Source organism: Schistocerca cancellata, chromosome 5 (genome assembly GCF_023864275.1).
Source record: "Schistocerca cancellata isolate TAMUIC-IGC-003103 chromosome 5, iqSchCanc2.1, whole genome shotgun sequence".
Classification (NCBI taxonomy): Eukaryota; Metazoa; Arthropoda; class Insecta; order Orthoptera; family Acrididae; genus Schistocerca; species Schistocerca cancellata.
Window position 1 is genome coordinate 124940833 of NC_064630.1, and position 19189 is coordinate 124960021.

Sequence of the window (19189 nt, forward strand, 5' to 3'; positions counted from 1 at the left end):
ATATGTTTTGCTAGCCACGTGATGGTTCAGTCTAGTTAAAAACATCTTGCAGGACAGTACAAGGCTGCACTGCATTCAGTTTAGGTGAATGAAATTCAGCCCTGTACAGCTTTATAAGATATGTTTAACTAATATTAACAGTCATGTGGCTGTTGTAATGTATGTTATTGAACAGCTTATTGGATGCTTTGATAATGAGATTAGGCTTGAAACTAATCATCAAGTAATAAAGAAAATTAATATTGGAACTTCAACAGTTCTCTGCAGTTTATTGGATAATTTGATTAACCATACAGCTGCTGACATCATGCCATCCATAATGCTGGGAAATAGTTGACACTGTCGATGACAAGATACAGGGAATCTGTAATTCGTATGAGACAGTGAATTATCTAGGTGATTAGATGCATGTCTTCCCCAGGTGAACAATTGATTGATAACTTGTCTGACCCAAACTATACTCAAGGAGAAAAAAATGATTGCTTTACTTTCAAACACTTGAAAATTGCATCATTTCAGATTCTATCAGAATGGATGAATTTTAGAAAAATGGGCTCTTAAGTCATGGTTCATTACAACTTGAAACAAATAAGTTTGTACTTTGAGCTGCACATGGGTACAATAACATACAGGAGAAGTCAGTTTGTGATGAGAATGATAGGATAACATGTTACAAATAATATTATGGCTATGATCCCATTGCCTTTCCCAGAGATGAACTAACATAAAATTCTCGAGTTTCCAGTTGGTTAAGTTCTTCAGAATGGTTCAGAATGGTTTTTCATTCAGATAAAGGATATTCATCAGAGTTTTGCACAATTTCAGTGAACTTACATGAGTAAGAACTTTGTGTTAATGTTACGAATTTATTGATAGGGTAAATTAAATTTTTCTGCAGTAATCCTTGTTGTCTAAACCAGACGCTGATGTGCGTACTGATGGTAATAAAAAATGGCCTTGAAAGCTTCAAATTTTTTAGGAAAGTAATACAGGGTGACACACAAGAGACAGACGGTTTTGAACTGCGTAGTACTGAGGGTGCAGTGGTGGGAGGTGGTTGTGGTGGGGATAGTTCTGATCCACACAAGACGCCATTCATTTACTCAGTCACTATGGAGCAGTGAGACTTGCAACGTCAAGTGTTTGTCTATGACAGTTTCATGAAAATTGGTGAGTCTGTTGTTGCTATGCAGTGATTGTTTCATGCGCAGTTTAATGTCGGTCGACATGGAGCTGTTCCGAGCCATAACACAATCCTCAGATGGGTGGAAAACTTCAGATCAACTGGAAACATACTGGATAAGAAGCATCCTGACCTGAGAAGCAGAGTAACGACACCAGAAAATGTTGAAATGGTAAGGCAAGAGGCAGTCAGAAGTCCAGGACAGTCAGCTAGACGTCATGCTAGTGAGTTACAAATCAATTGTGAATCAGTTAGATGCATTTTGCATAAAGAATTAAAATTCCATCCCTACAAAATGCTAATTGTCCAACAACTTAAGGAAACTGATTTTGCTCTATGCAAAGACTTCACTTACAGAATGAAATTTTATTGATGAGTGATGAAGCTCATTTTCATTTAAACAGGACCATGAATAAGCAAAACCTACGTTACTGGGCTCCAGAGCATCCACAGCTTACCCACCAGCATCCTCTACATTCAGAGAAAGTAACAGCCAGGTGTGCTCTTGGCTCTATTGGCATTATTGGACCTTTTTTTAAAAAAAAAAAAAAAAAAAAAAAAAAAAAAAAAAAAAAAAAAAAAAAGAGAGAGAGAATGAGGCCACAGTTATTGTTAATTCAGTTTGTTACATTCGTGTGCTTGAAACGTATGGAAACCAGAACTAAGAAGACAACGAATCCCTTTAAAATGCATTTGGTTCCAGCAGGATGGGGCAACATCACACACTGCAAACACTTCAATGACACATGTTTCCTGGCCAGATTATCTCACGTTTTGGCAATGTTCCTTGGCCTCCCAGGTCTTCCGACATGTCAGTATGTGACTTTTTTCTGTGTAGGGGTACCTTAAGAACTGTGTCTATAACCGGAAACCACGAAATTTGGACGAGTTGAAGAATGCAATCATTCAAGAAATTGCTGCCATCCCTGCAGAGATTTTAGTCTGTGTGATGGAGGATTTTGAGAAGAGACTTGAGTCCCGCATTTGAAATGATGGGCATCACATTGACGACATTATTTTTCACAGATAATTTTGTTAACTAAAATGGCAAATAATGAGCTTTGATTTTGTGTAAATAAACATGCATTAATTTCAAAGTTGGCTGAGCATTATTTCATTAAAAACCATCTGTTTCCCGTGTGTCACCCTGTATAATAGTGGAAAGTCATACGTTCTCACAATATTTAACAATCATAATTAAATATATATTAACCATATATAGCACACAGAAGACTAATACCATAATGAAACAATCCAACTCTCTTACGTTAGTTATTTATCAACTATAAGATACAGACTTTATTACTGGATAGAGGTATACATAATTACCATGGTTGTTGAGGCCTTGGCAGCATCCACCTTGGCTGGAGGTGATGGATACCCTGGAAGAAGAACTGCTTGGGTTGAGTATGGAATGAACCTGTCACAACTTGCTGCAACAAAAATTATCTCAGAGAGGTGTTATCAAACACTCACAAAGTTAAGGTGGATGATTCAAAACAAGTGTCATGGAAAACTTAGTGCAAAATGCATGTCCACATACGGCTAATTGTACCTGAGGGCTCCTACAAGCTTTTGGATGGGAGGTGTTAAATCATCCACCATACACCCCAGATTTGGTACCAAGCAAATACTACCTCTTCGCAACCATGAAGACATGGTTCACTACACAGTGCTTTGATATGACACCAATCTGCGTGCTGGTATAAACCAGTAGTTGTGATCACAGGCAGCAGAGTTCTATAGAAATGGTACTGGGAAAACTTGTACCATGGTATGATAAGTGCCTCAATTTGAATGGCAGTTATATAGTTTATACAGCTTAACAGTATGTCTTTAAAATGTATATAATAAAATTTGTTTTTTCAATATTGATAATTTTTTATTTAAAACACATGTTGCTTTCTGGATAGCTCTCATATTTTTTCAACTTGTGCTCACTTCAGTCCAGGCCTTTCCTTGCAAGCCTAATAAAAGACAAGCTACAGGTTTTTAGATGAGTTACAGAAAGCTAGTTAGTGTCAAGTACCCAACTCAGCCATAAGCAGCAGCTTGTGGCCAACAGCATTTCACAGTTTGATTGTAGTCCAAACTCTGAGCACCTTGGATATTGTAATTTGCAATATTAAAGAAATATATGACTAGATTACTTGTTGAAATATTGTAATCCACATGAAGTCATGGAACACTGTATTGTGATAATCTACTAGTGACTCACCATGACTTTACAAGGATGGTACTAAGTATCTATGGCTAGCTGAAGTATTTATAATATGTAGTGATATATACAAGCCTTCACTATGAATCAGTCTATCTATCTGTGAAAACTATATCAAAGTCACTCCGGCAGTTCATGAGATTAGCCTTCACATACAGATAGAAAAACACAGTGGGGGCTTTAGTTTATAATACACACATCAAAAAATGTTTTGCATCACCTCGGTTCTGAGAGTTCCAGAACCTGTACAGAAAACTGGAATAGAAATCAACTTAAACATCATTTCTGCCCTTTTTACTGCTCATGAAAACCACACATTGCATGTTGTACCACCATACAGTGAGACCTTCAGAGGTGGTGTCCAGATTGCTGTACATACCGATACCTCTAATACCCAGTAGCATGTCCCCTTGCATTGATACATGCCTGTATTCATCATGGCATACTATCCACAAGTTCATCAAGGCACTGTTAGTCCAGATTGTCCCACTCCTCAATGGAAATTTGGTGTAGATCCCTTTGAGTGGTTGGTGGGTCACGTCGTCCATAAACAGCCCTTTTCAGTCTAATGCAGGCATGTTCTGTAGGGTTCGTGTCTGGAGAACATGCTGGCCACTCTGTTCAAGCAATGTCATCATCCTGAAGGAAGTGGTTCACAAGATGTGTATAATGAGGGTGCAAACTGTCCACGAAGACAAATGCCTCACGAATATGCCGCTGATATGGTTGCACTATCGGTCGGAGGATGGCATTCACATATTGTACAGCCATTACGGCAATTTCCATGACCACCAACAGCATACGTTGGCCACACATAATGCCACCCCAAAACAGCAGGGAACCTCCACCTTGCTGCACTTGCTGGACAGTGTGTCGAGGGCATTCAGCCTGACCGGGTTGCCTCCAAACATGTCTCCGATGATTGGTTGAAGGCATATGCGACACTCATCAGTGCAGAGAACATGATGACAATCCCAAGCAGTCCATTTGGCATGCTGTTGGACCCATCTGTACCACACTGTATTGTGTCGTGGTTGCAAAGATTGACTTCGCCATGGACGTTGCAAATGAAGTTGTGCATCATGCAGCCTGTTACGTACAGCTTGAGTCGTAACATGAAATCCTGCAGCTACACAAAAAGCATTATTCAACATGGTGGCTTTGCTGTCAGACTTCCTCCAAGCCATAATCCATAGGTAGTGGTAATCCACTGCAGGCCTGAGTGAGGCATGTTGTCAACAGTTCCTGCCTCTCTGTATCTCCTCCATGTTCGAACAACATCACTTTGGTTCACTCCGAGACGCCTGGACACTTCCCTTGTTGAGAGCCCTTCCTGGGACAAAGCACCAACGTGGATGTGATTGAATTGCAGTATTGACCATCTAGGCATGATTGAACTACAGACAAAGGAGCCATGTACTTCCTTTCTGGTGGAATGACTGGAACTGATCAGCTCTCGGACACCTCCGTCTAATAGGCACTGCTCATGCATGGTTGTTTACAACTTTGGGTGGGTTTAGTGACATCTTTGAACAAGCAAAGTGACTGTGTCTGTGATACAGTATCCACAGTCAATGTCTACCTTCAGGAGTCTGGGAATGGGGGTGATGCAAAACTTTTTTTGATGTGTGTATGTACATATAACACACAAACTTTCCTCATGAATCAATCTGCCTAGTAGTGGAAACTTGTCAGATTCCCTCCATTAGCTCCTGAGATCAATCTTCATGTACAGACAGAAAAATACAGCAGGGGATTTTAATGTATAATATGTATGGATTCTAGTGAGGTTTCACTATTCTCTGAATTAGTTCATAGCTCCTAATGTCACTCCAGACACCAATTAAATATGGATCAGATAAAAATACATGTATTATAAACTCATTATTGTTATTGTGGTCTTCAGTCCTAAGACTGGTTTGATGCAGCTCTCCATGCTACTCTATCCTGTGCAAGCTTCTTCATCTCCTAGTAACTACTGCAACCTACATCATTCTGAATCTGCTTAGTGTATTCATCTCTTGGTCTCCCTCTACGATTTTTACCATCCACACTGCCCTCCAATACTAAATTGGTGATACCTTGATGCCTCAGAACATGTCCTACCAACCAATCCCTTCTTCTAGTCAAGTTGTGCCACAAATTTCTCTTCTCTCCAATACTATTCAATACCTCCTCATTAGTTATGTGATCTACCCATCTAATCTTCAGCATTCTTCTGTAGCACCACATTTCAAAAGCTTCTATTCTCTTCTTGTCTAAACTATTTATCATCCATGTTTCACTTCCATACATGGCTACACTCCATACAAATAATTTCAGAAATGACGTCCTGACACTTAAATCTATACTCGACTTTAACAAATTTCTCTTCTTCAGAAACGCTTTCCTTGCCATTGCCAGTCTACATTTTATATCATCTCTACTTTGACCATCATCAGTTATTTTGCTCCCCAAATAGCAAAACTCCTTTACTATTTTAAGTGTCTCATTTCCTAATCTAATTCCCTCAGAATCACCCAACTTAATTCGACTACATTCCATTATCCTTGTTTTGCTTTTGTTGATGGTCATCTTATATCCTACTTTCAAGACACTATCCATTCCATTCAACTACTCTTCCAAGTCCTTTGCTGTCTCTGACAGAATTACAATGTCATCAGTGAACCTCAAAGTTTTTATTTCTTCTCCATGGATTTTAATACCTACCCCAAATTTTTCTTTTGTTTCCTTCACGGCTTGCTCAATAAACAGATTGAATAAAATTGGGGAGAGGCTACAACCCTGTCTCACTCCCTCCCCAACAACTGCTTCCCTTTCGTGTCCCTCGACTCTTGTAACTGCCATCTGGTTTCTGTACAAATTGTAAACAGCCTTTCGCTCCCTGTATTTTACCCCTGCCACCTTCAGAATATGAAAGAGAGTATGCCAGTCAACATTGTCAAAAGCTTTCTCTAAGTCTACAAACGCTAGAAACATAGGTTTGCCTTCCCTTAATCTAGCTTCTAAGATAAGCCGTAGGGTCAGTATTGCCTCATATGTTCCAATGTTTCTACGGAATCCAAACTGATCTTCCCCTAGGTCAGCTTCTACCAGTTTTTCCATTCGTCTGTAAAGAATTCGCGTTAGTATTTTGCAGCTGTGACTTATTAAACTGATAGTTCAGTAATTTTCACATCTGTCAACACCTGCTTTCTTTGGGATTGGAAATATTATATTCTTCGTGAAGTCTGAGGGTATTTCACCTGTCTCATACATTTTGCTCACCAGATGGTAGAGTTTTGTCAGGACTGGCTCTCCCAAGGCTGTCAGTAGTTCTAATGGAATGTTGTCTACTCCTGGGGCCTTGTTTCTACTCAAGTCTTTCAGTGCTCTGTCAAACTCTTCACGCAGTATCATATCTCCCATTTCATCTTCATCTACATCCTCTTCCATTTCCATAATATTGCCCTCTAGTACATCACTCTTGTATAGACCCTCTATATACTCCTTCCACCTTTCTGCTTTCCCTCCTTTGGTTAGGACTGGGTTTCCATCTGAGCTCCTTATATTCATACAAGTGATTCTCTTTTCTCCAAAGGTCTCTTTAATTTTCCTGTAGGCAGTATCTATCTTACCCCTGGTGAGATATGTCTCTACATCCTCACATTTGTCCTCTAGCCATCCCTGCTTAGCCATTTTGCACCTCCCGTCGATCTAATTTTTGAGACGTTTGTATTCCTTTTTGCCTGCTTCATTTACTGCGTTTTTATATTTTCTCCTTTCATCAATTAAGTTCAATATTTCTTCTGTTACCCAAGGATTTCTAGTAGCCCTCGTCTTTTTACCTACTATATCCTCTGCTGCCTTCACTACTTCATCCCTCAAAGCTACCCATTCTTCTTCTACTGTATTTCTTTCCCCTCATGCTCTCCCTGAAACTCTGTACAACCTCTGGTTCTTTCAGTTTATCCAGGTCCCATCTCCTTAAATTGCCACCTTTTTGCAGTTTCTTCAGTTTTAATCTACAGTTCGTAACCAATAGATTGTGATCAGAGTCCACATCTGCCCCTGCAAATGTCTTACAATTTAAAACCTTGTTCCTAAATCTCTCTCTTACCATTATATAATCTATCTGAAACCTGTCAGTATCTCCAGGCTTCTTCCATGTATACAACCTTCTTTTATGATTCTTGAACCAAGTGTTAGGTATGATTAAGTTGTGCTCTGTGCAAAATTCTACCAGGCGGTTTCCTCTTTCATTTCTTCCCCCTAATCCATATTCACCTACTACGTTTCCTTCTCTCCCTTTTCCTACTACCAAATTCCAGTCACCTATGACTATTAAATTTTAGTCTCCCTTCACTATCTGAATAATTTCTTTTATCTCATCATAGATTTCTTCAATTTCTTCGTCATCTGCAGAGCTAGTTGGCATATAAACTTGTACTACTGTAGTAGGCATGGGCTTCGTGTCTATCTTGGCCACAATAATGTGTTCACTATGCTGTTTGTAGTAGCTTACCCGCATCCCTATTTTTTTATTCATTATTAAACCTACTCCTGCATTACCCCTATTTGATTTTGTATTTATAACCCTGTATTCGCCTGACCAAAAGTCTTGTTCCTCCTGCCACCAAACTTCACTAATTCACACTATATCTAACTTTAACCTATCCATTTCCCTTTTTAAATTTTCTAACCTACCTGTCCGATTAAGGGATTTGACATTCCACACTCCGATCCGTAGAATGCCAGTTTTCTTTCTCCTGATAACAACATCCTTTTGAGTAGTCCCTGCCCGGAGATCCAAATGGGGGACTATTTTACCTCCGGAATATTTGACCCAAGAGGACGTCATCATCATTTAACCATCATTACATGAAATAATTGGTTATGCCTCTGCTGTAAGTTCAGTTATCAGGCAAGTTATTGACCGATTTTTCACCTGCAGTACATTACAAGTAAGTCATCATTAGTTTGTGGTAATAAACTATACACATAAAACTTTATAGTGAATCAGATTGTCTGTTAGTGAAAACTGCATCAAAATCCCTATTGTAGATCCTGAGCTTAGCTTGAACATGCAGACAAAAACTGTGGCAGTGGAGTTTAATCAATAACATATATAGATTTTTATTCTAACCTTGGTATGATGTGTATTCCAATTTTGATATAATACTGACTAGTTTAAGGTACTACTTCCTGCACTGTTTCACACCATATTCTCAGACATTCCAAATTTCATTTTCTTCATCAGTGTGCATATAATTTTAAATGCATGATCTGAGATGTCTCTTGAAACAATTAAATTATAGATTTATCATTTCTTCATCCACTCTAAATGACCAGAAATGGTTACTTTTAGTTCCAATTAATGCATAGTATATTTTTTCTTTTTGTAGGAGTAATAATTTTATATATTAACTAAAAAAGTTTTTGTTTTGCAGCTTTAACATTGAAGTTAACTGAAAATTCAAAAATGATGGGAAAATTCACTTACATAATAGTAGTGCTGGTTTTGCTGCAATCATCAGTTCAAGGAAGAGCATACTATGAAAAAGAAAGCTATGGAGCAGCATCCAATCATGTTGAGAATTTAACTGAAGGAAATTTCTCCTATGTTGCTTTGGAGGAAGTGAATGTTCACCACGGAGTACATGTTGCTAGTTGGCGTTGGGATGAACTAGGCTTGTTCTTCACTTTTACAATCTTTATTGTGGTTACAGGACTAGCAAAAGTTGGTGAGTATTACTTAATGTTTTACTATTCTCAGCAATTAGTATATGTTTATATGGTATGACTTTCTTGCTGTATGGAAGAAGATCCCATTCATTGTTGCTGTGGTTTTCAGTCCAAAGACTAATTTCACGCAGCTCTTCCACTACTGTATTCTGTGCAAGTCTTTGCATCTTTGAGTAACTACTGCAAGCTACATCCATTTGAACCTACTGACTGTATTTGTCTCTTGGTCCCCCTTTACAGTATTTACCACCCTCACTTTCCTCAAATATTAAATCGATGATTCATTGAAGTCTCAGAATATGTCCTAGCAACCAATCTTCCAGTTGGAGGGTGATGTTTAAAGAGATTACTGGCCCCTGTTTTGAACACCACTGAGGTAGATCTTCCTGCACATTGGTCAGGGGCCTGAAGATGATGTAATAAAATTCTGAAACTGGTTGCCAATTAAAATAAGGTTGAAAATTGATGGCGGCTGTTAGTCAGATAGCTGATTGTGCGTGGGATGCACACAGAGGTTTCTTAGATTAGACAATTCTCCATCCAATCCAGATAATGATAGCGGTAGCAAACCCATAAATATCAGTGTAAGGTAGAAATAAATGCCTCCTATAGGTGAGAGTATTAAAATCATGGTGGTAAACTGCTGAAGCAGAGTCAGAAGCAGTGTCAGAGTTTGAAGCATTCATGAGAAGCAGTGGAGCTCACATAATACTAGGTACAGTAAGCTGGCTAAAACCTGAAATTGATAGCAACAATACTTTCGTGGAAAATTTAAGTGTATATTGAAAGGACAGGCATATGGGAAATGAAGGTGATGTATTTGTCACAGCAGACAAGACACTCATATGCACTGAGATAGATATTGAAGCTGCATGTGAGACTGTTTGGACAAGACTCATTGTCAGAGGTGGGCATAAAATGATAACTGGATCCTTCTATTGCCCACCAGACTCATTTCTTGATTTAACTGAAAACTTTAGGCAAAACCTCAGTTCTCTCATATACAAGTTCCCCAGTTATACTGAAATCATTGGTGGAGACTGTAATCATCCAACAATTAACTGGGAAAATTACAGTTTTGTTAGTGGTGGGCATGATAAGACATCCTGTGAAACATTGCGAAATGCGTTCTCTGAAAATTGCCTAGAACAGGTAGTTAGGAACCACCCTTGTGATGGAAATATATTGGATCCAATTGCAACAAATAGACCTGACTGTGTTGAGAATGTACACATCGAAACTGATGTCAGTGACTATGACACGGTTGTGGCAACAATGATTACTAAAGTACAAAGGACAGCTAAAACAAGCAGAGGGATATATATGTCCAGTAAACTACATAAAAAAAGTCAGCTGTGTCATATCTCAGTGAGGAACTTGAAACTTTCTTCACAGTGCAAGAGTATGTGGAGAAACTATGGCTCAAGTTTAAAAGAATGGTTGACCATACACTGGATAGATATGTACCCATTAGAACAGTTCATAATGGGAGGAAGCCTCTATGGTGAAGAATCCTGTAAAGAAACTTCTAAAGAAAGAGCAATTGTTGCATAATAGGTGTAAAACTAAGGATAGGGCTATAGATAGAGAGAAGGTGAATGAAATATGTTTGGCTGTCAAGAGAGCAATCCATGATGCCTTCAATGACTACCATAGCAGAATATTGTCAAATGTTATTTCACAACACCCAAAGAAATTCTGATCACATGCTGTCACATGCTGCCAAAGTTAGTGTCCAGTCCCTAGTGAATGAAACAAGAACTGAAATTGATGGTAGCAAAGCAAAAGCTGAACTGCCTAATGTTGTTTTTAAATGTTCATTTACAAATTAATTCTCATACTACTGAATAGAAGAATGAAATAAGTATTAGTGCCAGTGGTATTGAAAAACAATTGAAATTATTAAAGCTGAACAGTGCTCCATGGGCCAACAGAATCCCTGTCAGATTCTGTTCTGAATTTGAAGCTTAGTCCCTCTTCTAATCATATTCTATCATAGATCCCTTGAACAAAAAACCATGCCCAGGTCTTGAGAAAAAGCACAAGTCACAGCTGTGTACAAGAAGGGTAGCAGAAGTGATCTACAAAACTGCTATCCAATATCCTTGAGATCAATTTGTTGTAGACTCTCAGAACATATTCTGAGCTCAAACATAATGAGATATCTTGAATAGAATGACCTTCTCAATGCCAACCAGCATTGATCATACGAAACCCAACTCATATTTTTCTCACATGACATACCAAAAGCTTTAGATCAAGGCTGTCCGGCAGATGCAGTATTTCTTGATTTCCAAAGAGTATTTTACTCTTTACTACACCTACACTTATTGTCAAAAGTATGGCCATATGGGGCATGAAGTGAAAGTTGTGACTGGAATGAGAATTTTTGGGTAGGGAGAACACAGCATGTTATACTGGATGGAGAGTCACCATCAGATGTAGAAGTAATTTCAATTGTACCCAGGGAAGTGTGTTAATGACCTTGCAGACAATAGTAATAGTAACCTCAGAGTTTTTGCAGATGAAGCAATACCTATAATGAAGTACTTTCTGAAAGAAGTTGCATAAATATTGAGTCAGAATTTGATAAGGTTTCAACATGGTGTAAAGATTGGCAACTTGCTTTACGTGCTCAGAAATGTAAAATTGTGTGCATCACAAAATGAAAAAACATCATATCATATGAGTATAATATCAGTGAGTTACTGTTGGAATCAGCCAATTCATACTGATACCTAGCTGTCACACTTTATAGGGATATGAAATGGAATGATCACATAGGCTAAAGCGGATGGCAGACTTCAATTTATTGGTAGAATACTAAAGGAGTGCAATCAATCTACAAAGGAGATCGCTTACAAATCACACATGACCAGTTCTAGAATTAAAGTTTTGTATTCGTGGGGATCCACAGCCTCCATATGTTTAATAAGCACAAACACTGCCTGTAGTAGACTGTAATGTGATTTTTTTTTTATTTTTTAATCATGCAATTAGCTAATTTCAACTTTTATCTTAATGTGAGGTGTGAAAGTGTTATTTACACATGGCAATGTATGCAGACAATGAAGTGCATTTCCAAGTTGGTTTTACAGGTGCTTGACAATGACAAGCAGTCAAAATTAGCTAATTGCATGATTAAAAAATCACATTACAGCCTGCTACAGCCCATGAATCTTTCTGGCAGATTAAAACTGTGTGCTGGACTGAGACTTGAACTCAGGACCTTTGCATTTCATGGGCAAGTGCTCTACCATGTGAGCTACCCAAGCATGACTCCTACCCCATCCTCACAGCTTTGATTCTGTCAGTACCTCGTCTCCTACAAGGAATAAACCTTCAAATTCCCAGAAGACTGTCACCAAGAGTTAACTGACTGTGGATGCAGCTTTGAACTTTGTCTCCTGAGGGGAGGTGGTGTGGCACCACTTCATGGATTGCCATTTTGTTTCTGGTTCCAGGTGATGAAGCCATGTTTCATCACCTGTGACAATCTTCAACAAATAATTGTCATAATGTGCAAGCAATTCCACAAAGATGGTTCATCTTTGCCCCTTATGTTCTTCTGTTAGGTGTCAAGTAACTCAACAAGCACACACCTTTGAGTACCCCAACTGGTAGACGACTGTGTCAGCGCTACCAACAGAGACATCCAATTGTTCAGCAAGGTGTTTGACTGTGATCTGTTGATCACCTTGAATGAGAGTGTCTGCATGTTCCAACGTTGGATAGGTTTGCACAACCTTTTTGCGATGATGACAGACACCTTGCCCAACGACTCATCATGCTTTTGCTCACTGTCAGATCTCTGTTGAAATTCTGCTAGTGCCTATGACTATCTGTGGCACTCTGGTTTTCTGCCAAAAGAAACTGAATGACAGCTCTCTGATAGGAATGCACCTCAATTACAGAAGCCATTTTGAAGGCTGCCTTTTATGAGAACATAATGAAACTATAGGAGCTGAATCAGGAATATTTTACAATGTCCCACAACAAATTATGCATTTTTGCAAACAAAATTTCCCCTGAAAAAAAAATGTGTTGCAACACCCCTCATGTTACACAATACTGAATTGGTAAGTGACTTATTGTATGTTCCTGCCAATTAGTGTTTACAATGTGTGCTAATTATTAATAACCTTTATCATCTGCATGTGGTTGAACATAAAAGCAGTGTTTGTTGTGTATGTGGAAACAGAATACTGCCTGACTCTAGGACGACTGCTAGCTATGTCTGACCCTGGTTATCTGATGAAAATCAAATATTTTTTGAGACATTGTGTCATCCCAATTGTTTGCACAATTGGACTGTCAGTGGAATTTTCTTTGATATTGAGATCTTATGCCTCAGCTAACTATACCAACTATCAAATCTCCATCAACTGCAGCAGCCCTGTTCATTATGACAGTTATCTCTAATTCAGTTATTTATCTTAGTGTGTTTTTGAATAGTCTTCTCGTATATTTTAAATGCCAAGGCAGTTATTTTTAATTTTTTCTAAAAATTTCAGGATTCCATCATGCCCACTGGCTTTCTTCACGAGTTCCAGAGTCTTGGTAAGTGTAAATTGTTACATTACTAATGCAAATGAATCAAAGCTATAGAGATGCTGCAGCCAACAGGAGAAGGAATGGAAAGTTTATGCCAACTGATGTCTTGAAATAGACTTACACATTATGAAGCATGCCACTCATTACATCGTTAATTCTGTTGGATATGTGTTAAAAGTCATAGATTCAAGTTTCCAGACATCAACTGATGAGATGGGTCTTCTTTCTTGTCTGAATATTCTGGTCTGCCCCTTAATCAAATGAAATGTTTTACTACTGTCTGAAATTTGAGAGACTGGTCATAGAACATTTAACCTTCCATGTACGCCCCACTGTAAATGTAACTGCTTTATGTAGTGTTCTATCAGGAAAGATGTTATTTCAATATTGGTAAATTGTGTTACATAAATACATTGACATTTCTTCACATAACAGTCATGAACCTGATCATTGTGTATCATTTCAACTGTGAAGAAGTCTGATGACAGAAAGTTAAGAATTGTGATGTCTTGTCACAAACCATAAATGTAACATTTAGTTCTAATGAACAACGAAAGACATTGGCATATTTTTTGAAAAGTGACAACACATGTCTCACATGCTATATGTGATATTTTATTTGTTTCTTTCACTTATATATGTCACTGCAATGTCTGTTTACATTATGTCTCAACTGAGTATATCTTGTGGAGATGGAAATACACTGAGGGTAGATTTGCTTGTATCAAAATGTTTACTGAACCTGTATAGGTTGTGACGACCTCACTGCATACCAAAAATGTTATCAAAATCTGAACTGTGAAGTCACCAAAATTATAGCTGGAAAACCATACTATTTGTTATAGTTCTCAATTGGTCACAATCCAAAATCCAACTTTATTTATGAACTGAAACACTGAATGTTTATAAGAAACTGCTCTGAAAATAACCTGGGTCAACAAAATTGTTTATATTCCCTCCGAAACCTCAAAAACACCAAAGACAATATTTTACAGAATTTACAATGGGTGACAAAATTAGTTGAATCACATACAACACTGTTAATAATTACATGTACACTAGAGGGATTCATCATAAAACTACCAACTTTTGTGTATAACCAGCATCTCTCAATATTACGACTCATAGCAATACAATATCAAAGCTTTTAATACTGTGTAAACATCCCCCATGTGTCTTGACAGCTGACATATATGATTCATGCTCATAGCAGGAAATGTACCAATGGTGAAACAGCAGCTTTTATGTCACTAGTCGGTTCTCAGGCAACTAGGGTAGCCACTTTAATTTATGCGTGCAGCCATATTTCATGACAAAATACTCTTATTAGTCATTGTCACATTATGTACTCATAACAATACATAAACTCATCTAAATTAATGTGGCTGCAATAATTTTGAGTTGCAAGGAGATCTAATTCTAATGAGATGAAGAAATTTATATTTACTGGTGTTTCAACAACGACTACCATGCAACTATTAGTTCACTAATGGCACCTTTATTTTCAATAGCAGAAAGCAAACATAAACAAGCAAAGAACTGATATGAATAGAGTCCATAACTCTACTACTTTTAATAGAGAAAGAACCTTTTAAATCAGGGAATAGCATTCAGCAAAATATCTTAACTTTAAGTTGCATAAGAAGCATTGCACTGGGCAGCACGATGTCGGCTGGTTAGTGTCCTGAGCTCATTAAGCTTCTCTGGCGAAATGTTAACAAATTTTCTGCACAGCTTTATCAGTAGCCCAGTGGCAATTATCTTCTCTTTTACTTCCCTGCATCTCTTCATATTCCCTTACACCATCATACACATGGGAAAACATCTCCATACAAGAACCTACTGATGCCTTGTTCCTCCTATAACCAACTTCAGCCACTGTCTCTTCAATCACCAAGTTCTGACCTCTACACCTTCTGTCATCTCCACTAGCATTACTAGTGTCATTAAAAACTACTAGCCACCTTGCCTCATTGTGGCAACTTGCCATATTAGTGGGCCCCAATATGTGAACTGCCCCAGAATGGGCTCTCACTGTTGCGGGATACTGTTTCTCGGATGAAATTCTCCCCTTATTTCCTGACCTCTACTGTTACCCCTAAAACTTCCTCTACCTGACATATTTATTTGATTCGGTCTGTTAGTCTGTTCTCTGTTTCCTTGGTACCACTCATAATCTCTGTTTTCACGAAATGAACAATTTGTCTGCCATCGGTCTACATCCCTCACTCTATTCAGAAAGTCTTTCACATTATTATTATTATTATTATGCCCTATCAATAAACACCTTTTGTAAGGGGGTAACTTCCCTATTAAAATCTCTATTGTATACCTATCACTCCAAGTACCATCCAAGTGTTTCAATTTATTGATCCACGTTTCACAGTACTCTTGCTTACTCTCTCTATTTCTCCTATCATACTGTGGGGCCTTCTTAAAGCCTTCAATAACACCACTTTGTTTCTCTTTGGACCAGTACTCTCTCAGAAAAGCTGATTCAAAATTCCTCAAAAGTTTCATATTTATCAGGTGTATCAGGTGCATCAGCTCTCCAATGCAAACTTTCACCTTTTAGACTAGCAGTAGCTCTCCTCAATTTATCTTTCTCTATCCACTCTACAGTAAACTGACTATTTAGACTGTTTATGAAAGACACAGGATTCACATTATTCCTAGGGTCAATCAATATATTATTAAAACTACTGCCATCTCTCACATGCACTACTACAGATGAAGCTGTAAAATTCCTATCTTCTACTGGCTTTTCTAGTCCCCACTATACTTTCATTCACAGTAGTGGTCTCATTAATTTGCTCCACTTTGGCCTCAGTCTTTTGGCTATATTCTTTGAAAATTTTGTCACAATTCTCTTTCACTTCAGTTCTCCCTTGTTTAAACTCATTAGCTTGATCTTCAACATTTTTATCCAAGCATTCTACCTTTCCCTTTACCTCAACCTCAATGTTTTTTGTTTCTCCTGTAACTCAAATTCTGTCTCTTTAAACATCTCTTTAATATCATCTTTGAACTTTGCAAAATCTTTGCCCAGATCTAACTTGACCTCAGACACCTTCCTTTCTAACCTGTTTCCAATGCTTTCTTGAAGTCTTTCAATCTTTGACTGAATTTTTCATCTAACTGTTTCAGCCCCTCTTTCATTTCCTCCTGCCCTTTTTTATTTTCTTTATTTCTTTCTGCCCTTTTCCATCCCTTCCTTCATCCTTTCTGTAAACCTTCTTTCATTTATTTCATCTCTTGTCTCTTTTCCATCCCTTCTCTGATTTCTTTCACCTCATCCCTCATTTTCCTTCTGCCCTTTATCTGTTCCTTCTTTCACTCCTTTCACCTCTGCTAGCACCTGGTTTCACTTTAATATCTAATCCTTTATATGCATTTTCCATAACAAACTCTTCTTCTTTATTTTCTCCTTGCTCACTTTCCCACACCTTGAAACTAGCTATGCACTCATCCTCTTTGATTGTAATTTTGTCTACAAAAAGAAACCCACACAAAACAAAACAATACAATTTTTCCCCTCCAAATTTCAAACTCTGATACTACGGCTGACAGATTCAAAAGGATGGTTTTACTAAAACACTGTCCTGTCACAACACAGTGCCATATATAATGACCTCACTCCATAGGAAAAATAATTATCAAAATCTGAACTGTGAAGTCACCCAAAATTCTAGTTGGAAAGCCAAACTATTTGTTATACTTCTCAACTGGTCACAATCCCACTTTATTTATGAACTGAAAAACTGAATGTTTAAGAGAAACTGCACTGAAAATAGCCTGAGTCAACAATATTGTGTACCTACCCTCCAAAACTTCAAAAACATCAAAGACATTATCTGACAGAACTTAGAAAAGGTGACAACTCTGTTAATAATTACATGAACACTGTGGGGATTCGCCATGCATCTACCCACTTTTGAGTACAACCAGCATCACTTAATACTACGACTCATAGCAATACAAAATCAAAGCTTTTAGTACTGTGTAAACATTCCCCATGTGTTTTGACAACTGACATGTCATGGTGGCCCCTTATCAGTTATAGGCCCTGCACAACAAACAAGTGAGTTGGGCTGCCAACCTCCCTTCAACAGCTCAGATTGAAACATCACCAGTAGATGCAAACAACAACAGATTTTCCACATAAACACTGAACCACTTCATGAAAAGCCATTTGACAGAGATCCACCAATTGTAACTAATGTGACTATGAGTAGCACTCCGCTGAATCGGCATTATAAGCACGCCAACAAAGTCAGACCAGCAGTGTGTACCTACAGCTAGGACAGCTCTGGCTGCCAGCTGTAGCATAGTAGATACTCACTGTAGCCTTTAGTAGATACAACTTTTGTAATTCTGCAGAGTAATATTCTTGAGTAATTGTTCTTGAGTGTGGAAATTGATGCATGCCTAGAAGGCATTTTACAATAGTTATAATGAAGTGTGTTCAAACTTGATCACTAGTTCTTTCCTGCCAACTGCAGGACACCACATGACATATATGATTTGTGCTCACAGCAGGAAATGTAAAAATGGTGAAATAACAGCTTTTATGTCATTGGTTGGATCTCAGGCAATTAGGGTGGTCACTGTAATTTGCACGTGTAGCCATATTTCATGAAAAAATGCTTTTTTCAGTCACTGTCACATTCTATACTCATAACAATACATAAAATCACCGAAATTAATGCAGCTACAATAATTTTGAGATGCAAGGAGAAATAGTTCTAGTGAGAGGATGAGATTTGTATTTACTGGTGTTTCAACAATGACTACCATGCAACTATTAGTTCACTAACGCTACTTTAATTTTCAATAGCAGAGAGCAGAGAGCAAACATAAATAAGTGAAGAACTGATTTGAATAGAGTACATAACTCTACTACTTTTAATAGAGAAAGAAAGTTTTTAAATCAAGAAATAGTGTTCAGCAAAATATCTTAATTTTTTGTTGCATAAGAAGTGTTGCACTGGGCAGCACAATGTCAGTGGGTTACGATGTGTGAGCAGGACACAGGCATCTTCTCTGGCAAAATGTGAACAAAGTTACTGCACAGCTGTATCAGTAACCCAGTGGTGATTAACAAACCACAAGATGCTGGTATGTGAACGTTGTTGACATGTCCCCTCTTGCAAAGCATATTAAGAAGACAGTGTTTCTTTATACACTTTGTGCACTGTCTGTGATTCTTTCATCCATAACTACACAGTTTGTCACATTCATATAGCCATAGACACAAATACACAGTTCATAGAATTGTTCTTTTATGTGATGCGCACCATAAACAATGTCCACTCTGTTCTCAGAGGTCAAACTTCTGTAACGTCATTGAAAGTCAGATATACTGCACAGTTCATTAAAGCCTCCACTTTCATGGCTTGATAAGATGTGAAAGACAACAGTTCCACCACCTGAAAGTCAATGTCAGCAAAGTTCATTCACATAAAAGCACTGTTTGTGTCAGTCACAACAAAATCTTATTAGCAGCACCT

At 38.0% G+C, this 19189-nt stretch overlaps 1 protein-coding gene across 1 annotated transcript in view; it reads left to right on the forward strand.

Annotated features, from left to right (window-relative positions):
• LOC126187901 (sodium/hydrogen exchanger 2-like) overlaps positions 1–19189 on the forward strand; it is a 260348-nt gene that overhangs the window by 74144 nt on the left and 167015 nt on the right. Inside the window, exons 3-4 of the mRNA XM_049929251.1 lie at positions 8831–9124; positions 13640–13685. Coding sequence (XP_049785208.1) covers positions 8863–9124; positions 13640–13685 — 308 coding nt within the window. The 5' untranslated portion in view covers positions 8831–8862. The remainder of the gene's footprint in view (positions 1–8830; positions 9125–13639; positions 13686–19189) is intronic.